This window comes from Sciurus vulgaris (genome assembly GCF_902686455.1).
Source record: "Sciurus vulgaris genome assembly, chromosome: 3".
NCBI lineage: Eukaryota > Metazoa > Chordata > Mammalia > Rodentia > Sciuridae > Sciurus > Sciurus vulgaris.
The window spans coordinates 27,672,015-27,690,420 of NC_136463.1; the positions used below are offsets into that span (position 1 = coordinate 27,672,015).

The window sequence follows — 18,406 nt, forward strand, 5'->3', positions numbered from 1 at the left end:
ACTCCTTAAATATAAAATATTAATATAAAATTGGATGAGCTTTTATTAACTGAAGCTATCAAATGATAGTAATGGTCCAGTAGAGTAATTTGTTTTGCTCCCCTCAAGAGGGTCAGGTAATGGAGTCTGCTGCTCAAGCCTTCCTTCTCTGTAAAATATAGAGAGTATTCATGAAGACCATTTTTGTTAGAATGTTTTTTTTTGTTTTGTTTTTCAAACAGATAAAGGTCCATTTATTTCTCAGTTTGGTCTAAAACACCTTCCTTGCCTTTTTCATTTAAGCTGTTAATAACCTGGTTGAGTTATTCAGTTTAGATATTTACCTCCTAGCCGTAGAGTATTACTAACTTGGAGGCCTTCTGGTTCCTTAAATAGGTTTAGTGTCACCAAGGATAACCAGCTTCTTTCTCCAAGGTCTAAGAACTCTGATTCACATATGGTTTGCACTCAGCACCCTGTGATTGAAGATTTTAGAAATGTAAAAACTAAAATCATGGAGGAAGTTGGGGTCCCCCCCTTCTTTTGGTACCAGGGATGAACCCCAGGGGGTTCTTAACCATTGAATCATATGCATTTTTTATTTTAAGTTGCTGAGGCTGGTATCGAACTTGTGATCCTCCTGCCTCAACACCCCAAGTCACTGGGATTCTGGGCTTGAACTCGTGGTCTAATGCATATTAGAAAAGCACTCTACTGCTGAGCTATATCCCTAGCTCCACTGCTGTGTATGTTTTCTATTATGTGCATGAAACAAAACACTTGAAGTTGTATATGCATTCTATGGGATGGGACTTCATTCAGAGTTGGTTTTCAAATGAATTTCTGATTAATTTTTATTTGTTAGTGAAAAGACCCCAAATGACAACTTTTTTTTTTTTCTTTTTGAAATTTTGTTTACAATTGTAATGCTTGCAAGTGATTTAAAAACAACAGAATTGTTTGGTGATCTGTGTCTTCCTTCTGTCCCTCTGTTCTCCCTCTAGGATCACTTTTGTTATCAATAATTCTTTTGTTATCACCAATTTATATATTTTTTCCTTTTGGATTAGAGGTGAGGGATTTGAGCAAAATACGTTTAGATGTCTTTTTATATATGTTTACCCATATGTTATGAATCTGTCTTCACTAGCCTATTTAGAAGCATTTATTTTGAGACATAGAAGACAGCACTTTTAAGTTGAACATTTGGCTTTTGAAAATATATTTCAAGTAAGCCAAAGCAGAGAATTAAATGTATTTTTCATTGTATCAGAATTTTTAATTTGGTTTTAAAAATGCATTTTGAGAGTTTCATGAATGATATGTTTCTTAACCTCAACCCTCCCAAGTAGATCAGTTGTCAGTAGATGTAAGAACATTTAGGAACAACAACTTCAGAAGTGGTTTGTTGTAACTGGGTGTGCCATAACTCACCCCTAGGTTCATACCCTTGAGAAACTCTTAAACCTGTGCCAGGCGATGGATAAAAAATTGTCATAATGGCAGCATTTGTAACTGGAAGAAAAGGAAAAAAAAGCCTGAGAAGACCCCAAATCAACAGCCTTTTTGGATATATAGTGTGATACATTCCTACCATGGAGTCTCATAGAAGTGAAACTGAACAGCTCCACACATCAACCTGGATGACTCCACAATATAATAATGGTCCAAAGAGCAAGTTACAGAAGGATGTACCCACTGTGGTTCCATTACTGTGCTGGTTAAAAACAGGCTGTTATATTTACATGGTAAATGAAAGAAAATTAAGGAAATGATTGACACAATTCAATGTCAGCTGGTGCTTTGGAAGTTTGGAAGGAAATATGATCATGGAAGGCAAAGGGGTCTTCAGAGCAATTGGTGATGGCTCTTTTTGAAGCTGGATGGGCATTTTCTTTTTAAAATATGTATATGTGCTTTTGTATGTATGATATTTCTTAATAAAATTTAATAAAATTTAAATTTAAAAAGTGGGAAAGGTCTTGGTGTAGGTAGTGACTGATAACATGTAAACATAATGTACTTCATGGAATCAATCCTTCTTAAGTGCCTGGCAGAGTTAAAAGGTACTGTTTCTGGGGTGCCAAATTTAGAGGCTTAGTCATAGTTCCAAAAGCTAGAAACAAGACCTAGTTATGTTTTCTTTGTGGTATCTTCCCTCCATCCCCCTCTTAATCTTTACACAGTTTTAATGTAGGTGCCAGTCCAAGAGTGGATCTTTTCTGTTTATGCAACTTCCAAGGGAAGCTTTTTCTCTCAGATGTACACCAGTCCAGAAGGGGAACTGCTGAGCCAAGCCCCACTCCTTCACCTTTCTGGAGTTAGATTGTCACGTCAGAGCTTGCTGCTTTGGTTCTTGCTCTAATTTTAGTAGGGGTACAAGAAAGTGTTAACAAAACTTTCTCTTTAAAAGGAAGTGATTGAAACGTGAAAAGCACCTGCAAATGCATAAGGTTCACATAGCTAAGGCCTCTGTCATCAGTTACTAGTAGCCCTCTTCCCCTCAGTCCTGCTCAGGTGAGACCCCTGCCCCCTCTTTTTTTAATACTGGGATTGAACCCCAGAAGTATTTAACCACTGAGTCACATCTCCAGCCCCTTTTTACATTTTACTTAGAGACAAGGTCTTGCTGAGTTAAGTTGCTGGGGCCATCTTTGAACTTGGAATCCTACCTCAGCCTGCCGAGCCACTGGATTACAGGCATGCCTCAGGTGCCTGGCCCTACGTGAGACCTAGATGTGAGGTCTTTCAACATCCAAGTGCTGCTGTGTGCCATTTGTTATAAAATGTGGCTTCCTACCCTAGTAAAACAGTTTGAAAGTCATTCAGGGGAATTGTGCCTTACGTAGAAATTAGTTTTTACAATCAATGCCTAAGGTAAAAACTTCTATCAAATTTAGACTTGAAATTTCATATTTTAGTATAACTATGGTTCCCCCTCCCTTTTGGGGGTGTGGACTGTTTATTAGAATGGACTTTGAGTTTGCTCAGAACCTGTGATTAAGTGGATTCCCTCATGGATCATAGGTAACACCTGTCTAACTTCTGCATATGAGTACTATAAGCTTTCATCCCGATTTTTTTTCATGTTAAATAAGTATCAGATGCATTTAAACCTGAATCTGGTTTTTACACAAATGGTGTTTTTAAGCTAGGTGTATATCCTAGACCCTGCCTAATTTTTCCTCAAAGTAAAATTGAGAATAATTTAGGGAGGTGTCACCTGGGGATTGTCCTATGTCACCATCACAGTCTCCTGGCATTGGAACACTGGGCACTCAGGTTGGTTTGCGTTATAGTCATGCTTTTGTTTTTGGCACCAGGGATTGACCACTGAGTCATCCCCAGCCCTTTGTTTGTTTTATTTTGGTACAGGGTCTTGATAATTTCCTGAGGCTTGAATTGAACTGGCAATCCTGCCTCAGCTTCCCAAGTTGCTGGGATTGTTTGTGTCACTTATGTAGAAGTGTTCACATAAAGCCTGTCTGTCCTTTGCTCACTCTTGATCAAAACTGAGCTTTTGAGAATTTGAAAAAGACGATGGAACAGTGACCTGTTTTGTGTGCTGGAAATAGAATTAAATCATTGTATTTGCCCAGAAAGAGCTTTGATATTTTATGCATACCTCTTCCATAATGATCAGAGATGATGTCATAGTCTTTAGAGGTTATGGATATGCCAAGAAGTGGCAGTGTAGTGTGTGGGGGTGGGTAAGTAAGCAGCTAAAGAGTGCTTACAAAATACAAATAGTTATACTAGAACTTAGCAAGAGTTGACTCAGATTCTAGGTAGTGTAGGGAGGAACTTAGCGTGTATTCGATGACAACTGACCTTGGAGTTAGATGTCAACAACTGCCCTCTCCCTCTCACTTTTAGATTTGAGTTCAGTAGGTTGGACTATGCTTGACTGTTCAAGTTTTCTTTAAAAAAAAAAAAAAAAAATCCTTGAAGGTAGTTACTTGGGTTATATAAATCATGCCAAATTATAGGTAAGTTTAGAAATATGCAAATAGGCCAGGTGTGGTGGCACACGCTTATAATCCCAGTGGCTTGGGAGGTTGAGCCAGGAGGATCAGGAGTTCAAAGCCAGCCTCAGCAACTTAGTGAGGCCCTGAGCAACTCAGTGAGACCCTGTCTAAATAAAATACAAAACAGGACTGGGGATGTGGCTCAGTGGTTGAGTGTCCAAGTTCAATCCCTGGTATCCCCTCCCCCACACAAAAAATATGCAAATAGGACTAGGGTTGTAGCTCAGTGGTAGAACTCTTGCCTAGCATACACAAGGCCTTGAGTTGGATCCGTAGCATCACCCAAAAAAGAAAGTGAAATGTTTTTAAAAATAGGGATTGCAACTCGCATGCATAAGGCCCTGGGTGCAATCCCCAGCACCACACAAAAAAGGGATTGCTCCTCTGACCTTAGTGGGATTCACATGAAGGAGTTCCCTGTCATCTGCCCTGGCTGAATCTCACCAATGCCTGATCAGGATTGGGATGATTTGGTGTGGATGTGATAGCTGTGTTTGTCAGAGGGCTACATCTATAGCCCTCTTTATTTTGAGACAGGATGTATTTAAGTTGCCCCGCTTGGCTTCAAACTTGTTTCTCTTGCCTTACCTTTTTAGTCTCCCAAAAAGCTAGGATTAAGTCAAAGCCCTCTTGAATTTACCATTCTCCCAGCTCAGAATTTGAAACTAAGGAAATATAACTAAGTTCAAACATAAGGTTAGCCAAACTTTGTGTATCCAGACTTCATTATTTGTAAAATAATGATTCCTTTTTAATTTCTGGGGTTAATAAGTCATTTTTGCAGCATTACTATTGTAGCAGGATTTTTCAGCTAGAGATGGTGTGTACTGTATCCATTCAGAGCTTCCATTTTTCATTAAAAGGAGTTCTATTTCCTCAAAATCCTGTAGTCTTCGAATATCTTTGTCCTAAATGTGGAAAAGAGATTATGTAATGGTTTATAAATATTTATGAAGCCATGTCATCTTGGGTTCTTGCCTAAACTCTCATTTCTCTCTCTCTCTCTCTCTCTCTCTCTCTCTCTCTCTCTCTCTCTCTCTCTCTCTCTCTCTCTCTCTCTCTCTCTCTCTCTCTTCTTTATCAATTGTAAACCATTAGCACTTGAGAGTTGTGAGGGTTGTTTTGTTTTTTCCTTTACTGGGGCTTGAGCCTGGGGATGTTCAGCTACATCACTCATCCCCAGCCCTTTATTTTCTATTTTTTGAGACAAGGTCTTGCTAAGTTGCTCAGACTGGCCTTGAACTTGGAAAACCTTCTGCCTCAACCTTCTGAGTAGTTGGATTACAGGTGTGCACCACTGCACTGGCTTCTGTTTTCTAAAGGGATGATGGTCCCACTTGATGCTGCTGAAGGAGACAGCAGCCAGGGCGAAGCTTTTTTTTTTTTTTTTCTTTCTTTTTTAAGCTATCTGTGACAATTTAGATTGCCAAGAATATGCCATAACTGAGACACCAGTAAAAATTGCCAAAGGCACTTTGAAACAAAATAATATCCAAAGAAATTAAATTTTATGACCTGGGGATATGATAACACTTGCCTAGCATGCGTGTGGCCCTGGATTCTACCCCAGCACTGCCAGAAAAGAGAAGATTTTCCTTCTGAAATTAAAATTTGAAATCTATTTTCAGTCTGGAAAATAAACGAAAAATGAATCTTGTTTCCTGCAATTGCAGAGGCAGACCTTTGTAATCAAATAAGGATGGACCTGTTTTCTGTCCGGAGGACTATGCCACCTTTTGTTAACCAGGCAGTTTTGCCGAGATTGATAGTGCCAAAAATACTGAACTATGAGTCCTAAGTTGGGAAATCACTTGTCATTCAGAGGTTTTTAAAGGGGTTATGGACTAGTTATTCAAAGTTATCTAGCTACCTTGCTTGACCATTCTGTAGCCAGAATTTCTAGTATCTTCAATCTTGTTTTCATAGTAGAAATGCAAAAAGCTAATAATTGACTCCACAGAACATTTCCACCCAAATTCCTCATTTAGAAACTTGTAAGCCTTACCTTTCTGAGCAGAGTGTTTGGTAGCTTTCTTATCTTCTCCACTTGCTCTGGATTAATCCCCAGTTCACAGCAACTCACTTTTAGTAGGTTTTGATAACTCAGCTCTTGTTTGTGCAGTTCAATTTCAATGAAGTCATTTTCTTTGGGGCTCTGAATTCTTACTTTAAGCACCAACTCTAGATCACCCATAAATTAAAAGTTAGTTAAATACCTACTTTAGAGATTTTGGACATTATCAGTTATTGCAGCATAAATGATCCTAAGAACCGATAAGTAGCTTGGAGCTTCTGTAGACACACAAACTCTTCATTTACTACCTGAATCCCCCCCCCCCCGCCTCCCCCCCCCCCCCCCCCCCGCATGCTGGGCAGACTCCGGAATGTATTGCAAACAAAGCTTGCAGTTTGAAGCAGCCAATGATTTAGATGTCGATTTTGTTTCAGGGCTGGGGATCAAACAAGTCCTTACATATGCAGGCACTGTACCATTGAGCTATTCCCCCAGCGCACAGCCAAGGATTTAAAATACGCAGTGGGTATTTGAATGCGTCACCAGTGGGCAATGCATAGCAGTTTTTACCCTTGTTATTTGGAAAAACTTCAGGGACATGTGTCTCACTGGGCAAAGTGCAAACTTTGCGATTCCTACCCCCCCCCCCCCAGGGGAGGAGTCTGCCTCTTGAGATAGTGGCATTGAGTGTGCACCTTCAATCTACTATCTCAAGAAGGAGCAGTATGGACTAATGCAGTGCATCATAAGCCACCTGGTGAACTTGGCTTTGCAACATGGCAGAGGGATTGAGTCCTCACCTAGGCAGGTGTTGTCAGCTTTGGCGTTTACACTTGGGGCATTTGGCAAGTGTGGACTTGCACCTTCTTGTTTATGTTCACCTGAAGGAGAATTAAAAGGGAAGAGTTGAGAAGTGGCAGCGACTCAGCACGTGGCTGGCAGCCAGATCTGCGGGTCAGATTAGGGACGATGATGTCCTCCACTTCTGTCCTGCAGCCTGTCCTCTCCTCCTCAGGCAGAAAGACAGATCAGGAAAAGGGCAGTAATTACTTTAAATCTTGAACAGTAACCTCCCTTAATCACCACCCAAATCGTGAAAAGGAGCTGAGATGGTGTTTTTAAATGGTGTATAATGTGGGGAAGAAATATTTATAATGTGTGTGCTTAGGATTCCACTTAAATATTTTCGGCACCGGGTGTTTTGTGTCTAGATCGCCAGCAGAGTTACACAGCTAAAAAAGGTCGCTTTATAAGGAGAAATGTTCTCACCCAGCGAGAAGGGAAAGCAGTATTTACAGAGTGTTTTGCATGAGTCAGTTCTTTTACATACTTCTTTCTTCCATATCCACTGGATACACAGAAAGCCAGACCTTCACCAGACACCAGGCCAAGCCCTTTGGGAAATGACTAAGAACCCCAAAGAGCTCTCTTCACCTAGAGTTTACAGCCCGGCCGCAGAAACTCGTTAGTAAAGAGGAAACCACCATGGAGCCTGATGTGGTGTACTGAAGGCGAGCCCCAGTACTGTGGAAGTAAGTAAGGGGTCAAGAAAGATTTCCCTGAATGTGGGGCCTCTGACCTGAATCTAGAGGCTGAATAGGTCTAACCAGTTCCTGGGGGTGGGAGTGGGAGGAGTTTCCCAGCCCCTATGGGAAGGGAGAGGAAACCAGCCCAAAAGTGGCGGCAGGGCAGAGTGAGAGGCCCCTATCAGCCAGATTATGGGATTAGGCCTTGTCCAGTTAAGTAGCCGCTTGTCACAAGAAATGAGGTACACACTGAATTTGGAGACTGAGTAAGGAAAAATTTTTTTAATTAGTTTTTACTACTGATTACGTATTGAAATGATAGTGGTGTGGATATACTGTATGAAATAAAGCATATTATTAAAATTACTTCCACTTGTTTTTACTTTATAAAATGTGGCTGGAATTATAGTTCTGTTGCCCAGCACTAGTCTGTATGAAAGGTTTTGGTCTTTTATCAGTTTTCAGCAGAAACTGTTACAATCAGTGTTGCATTTAGGTGGTGGCAGAGGGGAGGGGGAACTCACTGCTCTCAAAGGACTCCTGTGGAGTTGAGACATTATTTCCATTTTCAGACAAGAAAGGCTAAAATTTAGGGGAAGTAGTTTGCTCCAAGTTAGTAAATGGCAGGACCTGTGTGCAACTGGGCCTGGCTATGTGATTTGTGGAGCCAGTTACAAAAGAAAAGTGAAGAAGCCAGCCTCCCTTTTCCACCAGCTGCAGCCCTACCCCGGGCAGATGGACGACCTGCAAGGGATGGCAGCCTCACCACCTGGACACTGGCTACCAGGTGGGGAGTTGAGAGGCCAGCTCTTCCCTGCAGCCACCCTTGGAGCATGTCCTGGTACTGCCTGCCCCTCCTCAACTCCTGATCCTCCTTATGCTTGAGCCCCACTGAGGGTGAAGAAGACAGCAGAATGAGGGACTCTGGCAGACGGCCTGGGGGTGGGGGCCACATATGCGAGCTGTCCCAACGCCTGCATGCTCCAGTTTTCCATCTGATTCCACTTAAAAACAAAACACACACACACACACACACACACACACACACACACACACACACACAAAAAAAATTCAAAGATAAAACTAGGAAAAATTCCAAATCAATGACCAGAGCATTAAATTCCAAGCCTGCAGGCTTTCTGAGTGCTGACCCTTATGCCACAGTGCCAAACGCCTCTCCAGAATTGAGATACTCCTGTCTGGCTTATCGGCCTTTCCCAGCCCAACACTAATGTCCTTTTCCCCAGTACACAGGGATCTGCACCATCTTGTCTTTGCCCTTCTGCTCTGAGACCCCTTTCCCAGGTAGTGACTCAGGCACCAGTCCCTGACAGGAAATGATGCCCTTTCACTTCGCCAATTTACCCAGCGCATGATGCAAGAACTTTCCAGCCTAGTCCACCATGCTTAAAAATGTTTTTACTGGGGTGGGTTGTGGCTCAGTAATAGAGCACTTGCCTAGCATGTGTGAGGCACTGGGTTCGATCTCCAGGACCACATAAAATTAGATAAAGATACTGTGTCCACATACAACTAAAAAAAATTTTTTTAAAATGTTTTTATTGGCTGCTGGACGCAATGATGCACGTCTGTCATCCCAGCGACAAGAGGCTGAGGCAGGACGAACACAAGTTCAAGGCCAGCCTCAGCAATTTAGCAAGGCCCTAAGCAACTTAGTGAGAACCTGTCTCAAAAAATAAAAAGGGGGGCTGGGGATATAGCTCAGTTGGTAGAGTGCTTGCCTTGCAAGCACAAGGCCCTGGGTTCAATCCCCAGCACCCCAAAAAAAAAATAAAAATAAATAAAAAGGGGGGCTGAGGATGTAGATCAATGGTAAAGCGCCCTGGGTTCAATCCCCTGTACCCAAAATTAAAGTGTTTTATTGGTCCAATTAGCATGTCAGATCATCTGTGGATGGGTAGGATCTCATAGAGGTCTGAGAGCACTTTATGAAGTCAGGGAGATTTAGGTCTGAATTCTTCCTCAGCTACTTAGGAGCAGTGACACCTTGGACAAGTTTATATGACCGCTCAGAGTCTCAAGTTTTCTGATCTGAAAATGGGGTTTATCATCTCTGGCTCACAGTAAGAAGGTAAGGAGGAAGCCCACAGAGAGTGGGCACTGCAGGCACCAGTGAGCACCAGGAATTGCTGGCTGCTATTCGTGTTTCTTAGAGCTATTGATGCCTACGACCCTTGGGCTAATTGCTCTACTCTGACAATCGTGTCAGTGGGAGAGGTCGTGAGCCCTGCTGGGCACGGCATTCCCCTGGACCAGATTTTCCCACTCCCCTCCACCATCTTCCTTGAAGGCCATGAAGGAAGCAGGACTCCAGACTCACCTGCCAACTTCTCTCTGATGTCTACTTCAGCCTCAGCCATGGGTCACCTCTGTCGCCCACAGATCAGCAGCCCTTCTCACCTTTTTGCACAAACTTTCAACCAAATAAAAGTGCTTTCTAAAGCCTCAACACATCTGCCTGCAATAAAACGGTATATTCCTGTCATCAGCCCCATAAGATGAGGCAAGGTCATTTTTTTTTTTTTTTTTATGGCTAAGCAAACTGAGACTTAGGTGTGTCGTATGACTTGCGCTAGATGATGCAAGTGAAGGAAGAGACTGAGGTTCAAGGCTCCCCACTCCTTCCCCAGAGTGTGTCCACTGGGCAACATGCAGGCCAAAGGAAAGGCACCCTTCAGAGGAGAGACCTGAGGGACTCAACCAGGCACCCAGCCAGACTGTAGCCTGGGGTCAAGCCCTCCTTCGAAAAGTTAGCAGCTACTACATTAAGGGTAAGAAAAGCCAAATACTTAATTTCTGGAGTGAACAGACTCTGCCTTCTCCCCTGTTCTCTTTCCCTTTTCTTCCAGCCCCTTCCTCAGCTGCTGTGCATGACAAGAAAGAAGCAGGAAGCCCCCAACCCATACCTGAGCAGACAGCCTTTTGGATGATCCTGGATCCCTTGATTCTAAGCATCCAAGTGGAAGAGGCAGGCTGCAGCAGGAGGTTCAGTGAAGGGTGGGTGGAGCTGTGCAAAGTCCCCTGTCTCAAAGGCCAGCCGAAGACAGGAGGAACTGTAGCAATGGGAACCTACATGTTTGGGTGACCCACTTCATTTAACCCTCCTGAGACAGAAGATGGGCAAATCCATGGGACAGCCAGGTGGGCTTCAGCATCAAAAAGCTGGAGGGAGTCAGGCCTGGTGGTTCACAACTGTAATTCCAGGGACTGATTTGGGAGGCTGAGGCAGGAGGATCGCAGGTTCAAAGTCAGCCTCAGCAACTTAGCCCTAAGAAATTTAGTGAGACCCTCGTCTCAGAATAAAATATAAAATAAAAAGATTAAAAGGGCCAGAGATGTGGCTCAGTGGTTAAGCACCGTGGGTTCAATCCCCAGTACCAAAAAAAAAAAGAAAAACAACAAAAAATCCAGCTGTGACTCCAAGGGGCCCACTCTGCCACTCTGCAGGTTTATTTTTAAAGCTCCCATATGATGGTAATGTGCCACTAAGGCTGAGAACCACTGATTCGGCCCACCTGCTGAAGAAGCAAATGGGGAAACTGTGGCCTAAGGAAGTGAAATACTGGGAGTCACGCGGCCAGCCAAGCACAGGCTGACCTCCCCAGCGTGGCCCTGGGTCTTCCTGCCAGGAATGGTGGAGGGTGGGGGTGGGGGCGGGGCAGAGGAGCAGGGATCTGCCTGGCCTGACCTACTGAGAATGGGGAAGAAAATGAACTTTGACCAACCCGGCGGCCAGGGTGTGGTGAGCCATAAAAAGGGCACCTGAGTGGGCGGGGCCCAGAGGTGCAGAGGCCTGCAGATGGAAAGATGGGCTGGCTGGGGAGCTGGCTCACCTCCTCCTCACTCACCTGCGGGTCTGTTCTTTCTCCCTTCACATTCATTCATTCCTTCACACAGTCGCTCAACAACACTCTTTTTTTTTTTTTTTTTTCTTATTTAGGGGACACTCTTTAAATTTTTAGTTTTTAAAATCAAAGTGTCACATGTTCTAGTTTTTAAAAATCTAACAAAACTAAAAATCAGAGCCCAGTAGCAAAGAAGAAGGCCAAGTGTTGGGGAGGTGATCAACTGCCACACGAGCCTTATGTGGGTTTTTTCATTCATTTAGCTGGGTACTTAGTGGCTCCTTTTGTCTGTGTGTCAGCCACCATCTATGTGCCTGTGGGAGGTGGTGTTGTATTTTGATATACAATGTTTCAAACTTCCAGAAAAGTTGTAAGAACATGCCTTTTACTGATGATTATCATTATGCTATATTTGCTTTAATGGTCTCTCTGGTTTGGTGTGTGCCTGGAATCCCAGCAACTTGGGAGGCTGAGGCAGGAGAATGGCAAGTTCAAGGCCAACTTCAGCAACTTAGCAAGATCCTGTCTCACAATCAAAAATAAAAAGACCTGGGGATGTAGCTTGGTAGCAAAGTGCCCTGGGGTTCAATCCCCAGTACAGAAAAACAAACAAAAAGATCTCTGTCTGTTGGGTACATTTATGTGCATGTGTATGTATAACACACACCCAAACCCACACATTTTTAACTCCTAAACCGTATAACTAAATTATACACAACATACTCCTTTACCCCTAAAGATCACAGACTGTATTTTTTAACTATCAAAGGTTTTTTTTTTTTTTTTTTTTTTTTTTTTTAAGATTTCTAAGACATAATGATCCAAATCAGGAAAGCTGACATTGATTCACACTGTCATGAGATTAATTAACCACAGCTGCCACTCAAATTTCATCAGTTATCCTACCCATATGGTTTTCAGCTTGCTTTTTCTCCCCGGTGCAGGATCCAGTTTGGGATCACGCCTTGCATTTTATTTTCATTTCTCTTAAATTTCTTTAATCTAGAACAGATCTTCAGCCTGACTTTTTGTTTTGCTTTGTTTGTTTGTTTGTTTGTTTGTTTGTTTTCTCCCTCATGACCTTGTATCCTCGGGTTTGTCTGATATTGCCTCATGTTTAGACTGGATTATGTGTTTGGGCAGGAATACCCCACGGTGATCTCATCCTTTCTTGGTGCATCATTTCAGGATATCATGCTGCTTTGTCTGTTTAGGATGGTGACTTTAGTCTCTTGTGGAAGGAGGTGTCTGCCAAGCTTTCTCACTGTGAAGTGAAGCTTTATATATAAAAGCTGTAAATATAATTAATGGAGAGAGCCTGTGAGACCAGTTAGATGTCCTGTGCTTCAAAACTTCACCCTTTAGTTTTTAGCAAGTATTTCAACCTGAATCAGTTGCTACTGACATGATCGCAAAAAGAAAATTCTTTAACTCCATTTTTCTTTCTACATTAATTATTTGAGATTCTACTGTAAGAAAACACTTTCCTTCTCATTCATTCATTCATTATGGAAAGCTAGGGGTGTAGATCAGTGGGGTGCTTGCCTAGCATGCATGAGGCCCTGGATTTGATTCCCAGCATCAGGAAAAAGAGGGGGGGAAAAAAGAGTGTGCATCAGTTAGCTCTGGGACTATCACAAAAAATCAGTTAACCTTGTCATCAGTTTGGATTCTTATTTTATTCCATGGGTCATAATCCATCACTGTCATTATTTAGTTTAATGCATAAATTATGCCAATTTATATGAGCCCCATAACCTTTGATAAAGCCCCACTATTTTACGAGGACTTTCTTAGTTTCTAGCACATCAAGATGAAAGGGGACAGACAGACGTGAGCTGTGGGAACATGAGGTAAGGGGATGATTCTATCACCGGGGCCCACTGCTCACCCCACATGCTTTCACTTTTAAAAAAGCTATTTACCTCAAGTTCACAGGACGTTACATTCCTCGGCAAACTACCTGTTATCGGCAGGGGAAACAGGCCTGAACGTTGATAAGAACACAGGTTACCCTGAAGAAGGGAATTTATGTGACTCTTACACCAGACCTGATCCTAGGATTCAGGGAGATAAGGATAATCCCCCCTACCCATAAAATTTGTAAGAACAGGTTCCAATTAGAACTGCTCAGCCTGGGCTAAAGTGACCTAGGGTTGTCATGGCAGTGGGGCCTTGAAAGTCTGATGTCAACCTGCTGTCAGTCAAAAGTCAGGAGGTAGACCTGGGTGGGACTTTCTGGAAACTTCTTGGGACCCCTAATAAAACTGAAGAGCAGGCGTGGTACTCTGTCCCTCTGCTCTCTGAGAGGCCTCACTCTCTCCCTTGAGAGGGTCTCTTTTCTCCCTTTTCTGTCCCTTCTAATAAACTCATGCCTATAACTCTAAACAACTTGTCTGAACTCTTTCTGACTTGATCACAAAAGCCAGGGTTTGAAGGGGGTTCTCTGAGCTGCCTTAGTTTCCCAGAAGGTCCCAGCCCTGTAGCAAAGATGTTCTGGGTTCCACTTCTACTTTCCCTGCCTTAGTGCTGGAATCAGACATATGCCCAAGGGGCCAGGTTCCTTTTAGTGAGGAATAGTTGTGACCATTCCTATGGAAATATCATTTCTTTCAGTGTACAGATCTAGGAACACACGCACACACACACACACACGTAGGCACATATACACATACCACTTAACCACTGAGCCCCATCCCCAGCCCTTTTTATTTTTTATTTTTTTTTATTTTGAGACAGGATCTCACTAAGTTGTTTAGAGCCTCTATAAGTTGCTGAGGCTGGCCTTGAATTTGCAATCCTCCTGCCTCAGCCTCCCGTGTTGCTGGGATTACAGGCGTGTATGTATATAAGTAGATACATGTATTTAAATCTTTTTTATTTTTCCTGTGTGTGTGTCTAGAGCCATGAGTTCCTGCTTCTGATCGCATCCCAACCCCGCAAGGCTCTCTCCCTTGCCTACCTGCTCACCTTCCTCACCACCTTCTCCTCTTCCCCTCCCTCATCCTTCCTTCCCTTCCTCCCTTTCTTCCTTAACAGGAACGGATTGTCTTGCAGTTCTAGAGGTCAGGATCAAAGCCACGGTGCCAGCAGCACCGGTTCCTCTGGCAGTTCTGGAGGGAGGCTGACCATGCCACCCTATGTGGTTGGTTGCCAAAGTCCTTGGTTTTCCTTGTCTAGCTTTCTTCAATTCCACATTGGAACTCCCTTCTCCAGCAGTGGGAAATGTGGCTTCCGACATCTTTACTCTATGGACCCTTCTGTTCAATCCCCTACACACACAAAGTAGTTTCAGAATTGCTCCTTGAAATGCAGTCGGGAGGGCCAGGGTACTTCTCCAGGGTAGAGCACTTGCCCTGGAGGTGCGACACCCTGGCTTCCATCTCCAGTGTTGCCAAAATAAAGGAAGAAACAAAACAAAACAAGAAAGAAATGAAATGCGATTAGGTTCCTTGTTTGCATTTTAGGATTTTTCTCAATCTTCGTTGATTTATTAATTTTTGAGCCTTTAACATGCCAGGCACGGTGTGGTGTGTGCCTATAATCCCAGCAACTCAGGAGGCTGAGGCAGGAGGATTGCAAATTCAAGGCCAGTCTCAGCAACTTAGCCAGACCCTGTCTCAAAATTAAAAAAAAAAAAAAAGGATTGGGGATGTAGCTCAGTGGTAAAGCACCTCTGAGTTCAGTCTCCAGTACTGCTATGTTTATTATTAAATGAATAAATACTAAAATATTAACATGGTTCCAAGAGTCAAAACTACCCTGAAATTTAAAGAAATGTCAACCCTTCCACATTCTTCCATTTCTTTCCCCTCCCACCCCTGTAGGAGACCGATCTTCATTTTGGACTTATCCCTCCTATACTTCTTTTTGTAGAATTAAACAGGTGCATCTATTTTTATTACTCCTTTTTTACACAAATGATAGTACACATATTCTTTTCTTTCTTTTTCTTCTTTTTTTTTTTTTTTTTTTTTTTCTTTCTTTTCTTTTTGGACCAGGGATTGAACCGAGGGATACTTAACCACATTCCCCAGCCCTTTTTATTTTTATTTTGAGACAGGGTCCTACTAAGTTGCTTAGAGCTTTGCTAAATTGCTGAGGCTGGCCATCCTCCTGCCTCAGTCTCAAGAGCTACTGGGATTACAGTCATGCACCAGCTCTTATCTACTTTTTTTTTTTTTTACTAAACAATATATCCTGGAAGACATTCTTTATCAGTTCATAGAGATCTTTCTCCTTCTCCTCCCCCAATAGCAACAGTAAACTCGATAGTTCACTCAACAAATAGCCTGTGTACAGACATTTTGTGGGTTTCCAGTATTTTTGCAATCACAAACCAGGCTGTGATTAATAATCTTGTGCCTACAACATTTTTGTATTGTTTGGTGGCATTTTTTTCTGGGTAAGATCCTAAAAGTGGGAGTGGTGAGTCAAAAGAGACAGACACTTGGTTTTACTAGATATTACCAAATTTCCCTCCATTAACCTTTTCCATGTTGCATTCCCGTGTCTGAGAATGTCTGTTTCCTGTTTGTCTCACTGATAGTATGTTGTCAATCTGTGTACTTTTTGCCAATCAGATCATAAGAGATGATGTGTCAAATGGAGGCTTTATTTTTATTCAAGTGTGGTGAGACCAGCAGACCACTAGACTGACATTGAAGAGTTTGTGACTCACAGTTCCCTAGAGGAGAGCTATGCGGGGCCACTTGGGCAGGCACTGGTATTGGTGAGAAGGTAGAGGAAGAGAAGGGGAAATGAGCAAGGGCCTTTATTTCATGGGAAAGAATGGACGAGGCTGGGTAACCAGGCTAAGCGGTTTAAGGCTGGTTTGAGCAAATGCCATAGGCTTGAGATATGGGGTTGGCATAGTTGTCTGGTACCTGACCCTGGGGTGATTAGGGCAGGTGAATAGTAAGTGGTCCAGAGGTAACAGCCCTGTGGGATCCAGGTCAAGGAGGTGGTTTGGGGTACGTACTTTGGATTTGTTTCCACGTGAAAGCTATGCTCAGAGCTGAGTCATTTGCTACCTCTAGGAATTTGCTAGGCCTGGGAGTGCCAGGAAGCCTCCAGAAGTCAAAACATCAGAATAACAAGATACGCCTTAATACAAATGGTATCCCAGTTCAGTCTGGGATTTCTTTAGGGGGTTGGCGGCATCCAGGGGAGCTTTACCACTGAGCTACATCCTCAGCTCTTTTTCTTTGGAGACAGTCTCTCTACGTTACTTAGGTCCTTGCTAATTTGCAGAGGTTGTCATTTGAACTTTGACTTTGTCATGGTGTTTTTTGTTTAGTTGCCGTTGTTGTTTTGGTACGGGGGATAGAACCAGAGACACTCTACCACTGAGCTATATCCCCACCCCTTTTATTGTTTTATTTTGAGACAGGGTCTTGCTAAGTTGCCAGGTTGGCCTTGAACTTCTGATCCTCCTGCCTCAGCCTACTGAATCTCTGGGATAAGTGTGCATCAATGTACCCAGCAAGGCTACCGATTTTCATTTGCAGGCTTTATATATAATGCTTATGTGAATTTTTGTATTGTCTGAGTTCATCATTTAGTAGGGCTTTTTAGTTGCTGGGAGACAACTCTTTATGGATCTTTGAGTGCAATTCGGTAGAGTAGAGATACTGACTACATTTTTCCTGGACTATTTTTTTTTTTTTTGAGGATGTTTGTACTTCACAATCAATGGAAATAATGTCTCCTTCCAGAGAAAATGGTAGGTTCATTTATTGTCTATTATGATAAAGAATACCTTCTTCTAGGGAAAAGGGCTTACTGCCCCTTATAAAACATCCTGGTAACCTACCCTCTGGGTTCCTCCTCTGTAAACTTTTTATGGACACATATATAACTTTGGGGGAAAATATTTTCAGTGGTTGAGGAACATGTGGAGGTAAGTAGTTCAGAAGGCAGCCTCGCAGAGCCTCCCACACACCCTTGTGGTGGGGAGTAGATAGCTGATAGCTTTGGGTGCCCCAGAAGGCCCAGAGGTGTGAGATCTGAGCCTGAATAGTCTCTTCAGAGACCAACACATTTTCCTGCCTCTGTGACAAACAATAGAGGGACCCAGCAAAAATAACTTGGCTGCTTGTTCTAGAAAATACTTGCTCCTGGAGAAAAGACTGAATGTATTCAATCGTATTTGGCTCCTAATTAGCCCTCATAAGAATTTATTAAATGTGTTGGGTGTGGTGGTGCACTCCTGTAATCCCAGTGACTTGGGAGGCTGAGGTAGGAGGATCATAAGTTCAAGGCCAACCTCAGCAATTTAAGGCCCTAAGCAACTTAGTGAGAGCCTGTCACAAAATAAAAGAAAAATAAAGAGGACTGGGGATGTGGCTCAGTGGTCAAGTGCCTCTGGGTCCAGTTTCTGGTACCAAAAAAAAAAAAGAATTTATTAAATCAATGAAGAAAAAAATCTGCAATGGTTTATCAAATGCCTTGGTGGGAACGAGGCAAAATCGCTCTCAGTAGAGAACCGTAGCATTGTGTAGCTCCACCTCTTTTAGGTGCTGCATCAGAGCATTCCAGAGTGTGGCTAGGACATTCTCTAGCTGATTTCTCCTGGGTGCACAGTAGTCTCCAGGTCCTTGCCCACCTAGACACTTGTGCAAGTGTTTCTACGGAAACTTCTGAGAAGTTAGATTACTGGGTTGAAGGAAGGGCCTGTCTGTGTCCCTCCTGCCTACTTGAAGGCAGTGAGAGCTGTCACTCCTTCAGTCTCTGCAATGTCATGCTGTTCCTGCACAATGGCACGTTTTCCTTTTTTAGTACCGGGGATTGAACCCAGGGGCACTTGACCCCTGAGCCACATCCCCAGCCCCTTTAAAAAAATTTTTTTTTTAAATTTTGAGGCAGCATCTTGCTAAGTCACTTAGGACCTCGCTAAATTGCTGAGGCTGGCTTTGAACTTGCAATTCTCCTGCCTCAGCCTCCCCAGCCTCTGGGGTTACAGGCGTCCACCACACCCGGCTCATTGCTATC

The 18,406-nt window shown here is 43.0% G+C and overlaps 1 protein-coding gene across 2 annotated transcripts; it reads right to left on the bottom strand.

Annotated features, from left to right (window-relative positions):
• Positions 1 to 3,911: 3,911 nt before the first annotated feature.
• On the bottom strand, positions 3,912 to 10,815 carry ANKRD40CL (ANKRD40 C-terminal like). 2 transcript variants are annotated; one of them, XM_079133394.1, is made up of 5 exons: positions 10,475 to 10,815; positions 9,889 to 10,026; positions 6,822 to 6,902; positions 6,013 to 6,188; positions 3,912 to 4,915 (listed from the first exon to the last, which is right to left on the bottom strand). In XM_079133394.1, the coding sequence occupies exons 2-5, from the start codon at positions 9,926 to 9,928 to the stop codon at positions 4,772 to 4,774; spliced, it is 441 nt and encodes a 146-aa protein (XP_078989520.1). In that variant the 5' UTR covers positions 9,929 to 10,026; positions 10,475 to 10,815; the 3' UTR covers positions 3,912 to 4,771. The 2 variants fall into 2 exon arrangements, with proteins under 2 accessions (XP_078989520.1, XP_078989519.1); XM_079133393.1 differs by lacking the exon at positions 10,475 to 10,815 and having other exon boundaries at positions 9,889 to 10,097.
• Between the last annotated feature and the right edge of the window lie 7,591 nt (positions 10,816 to 18,406).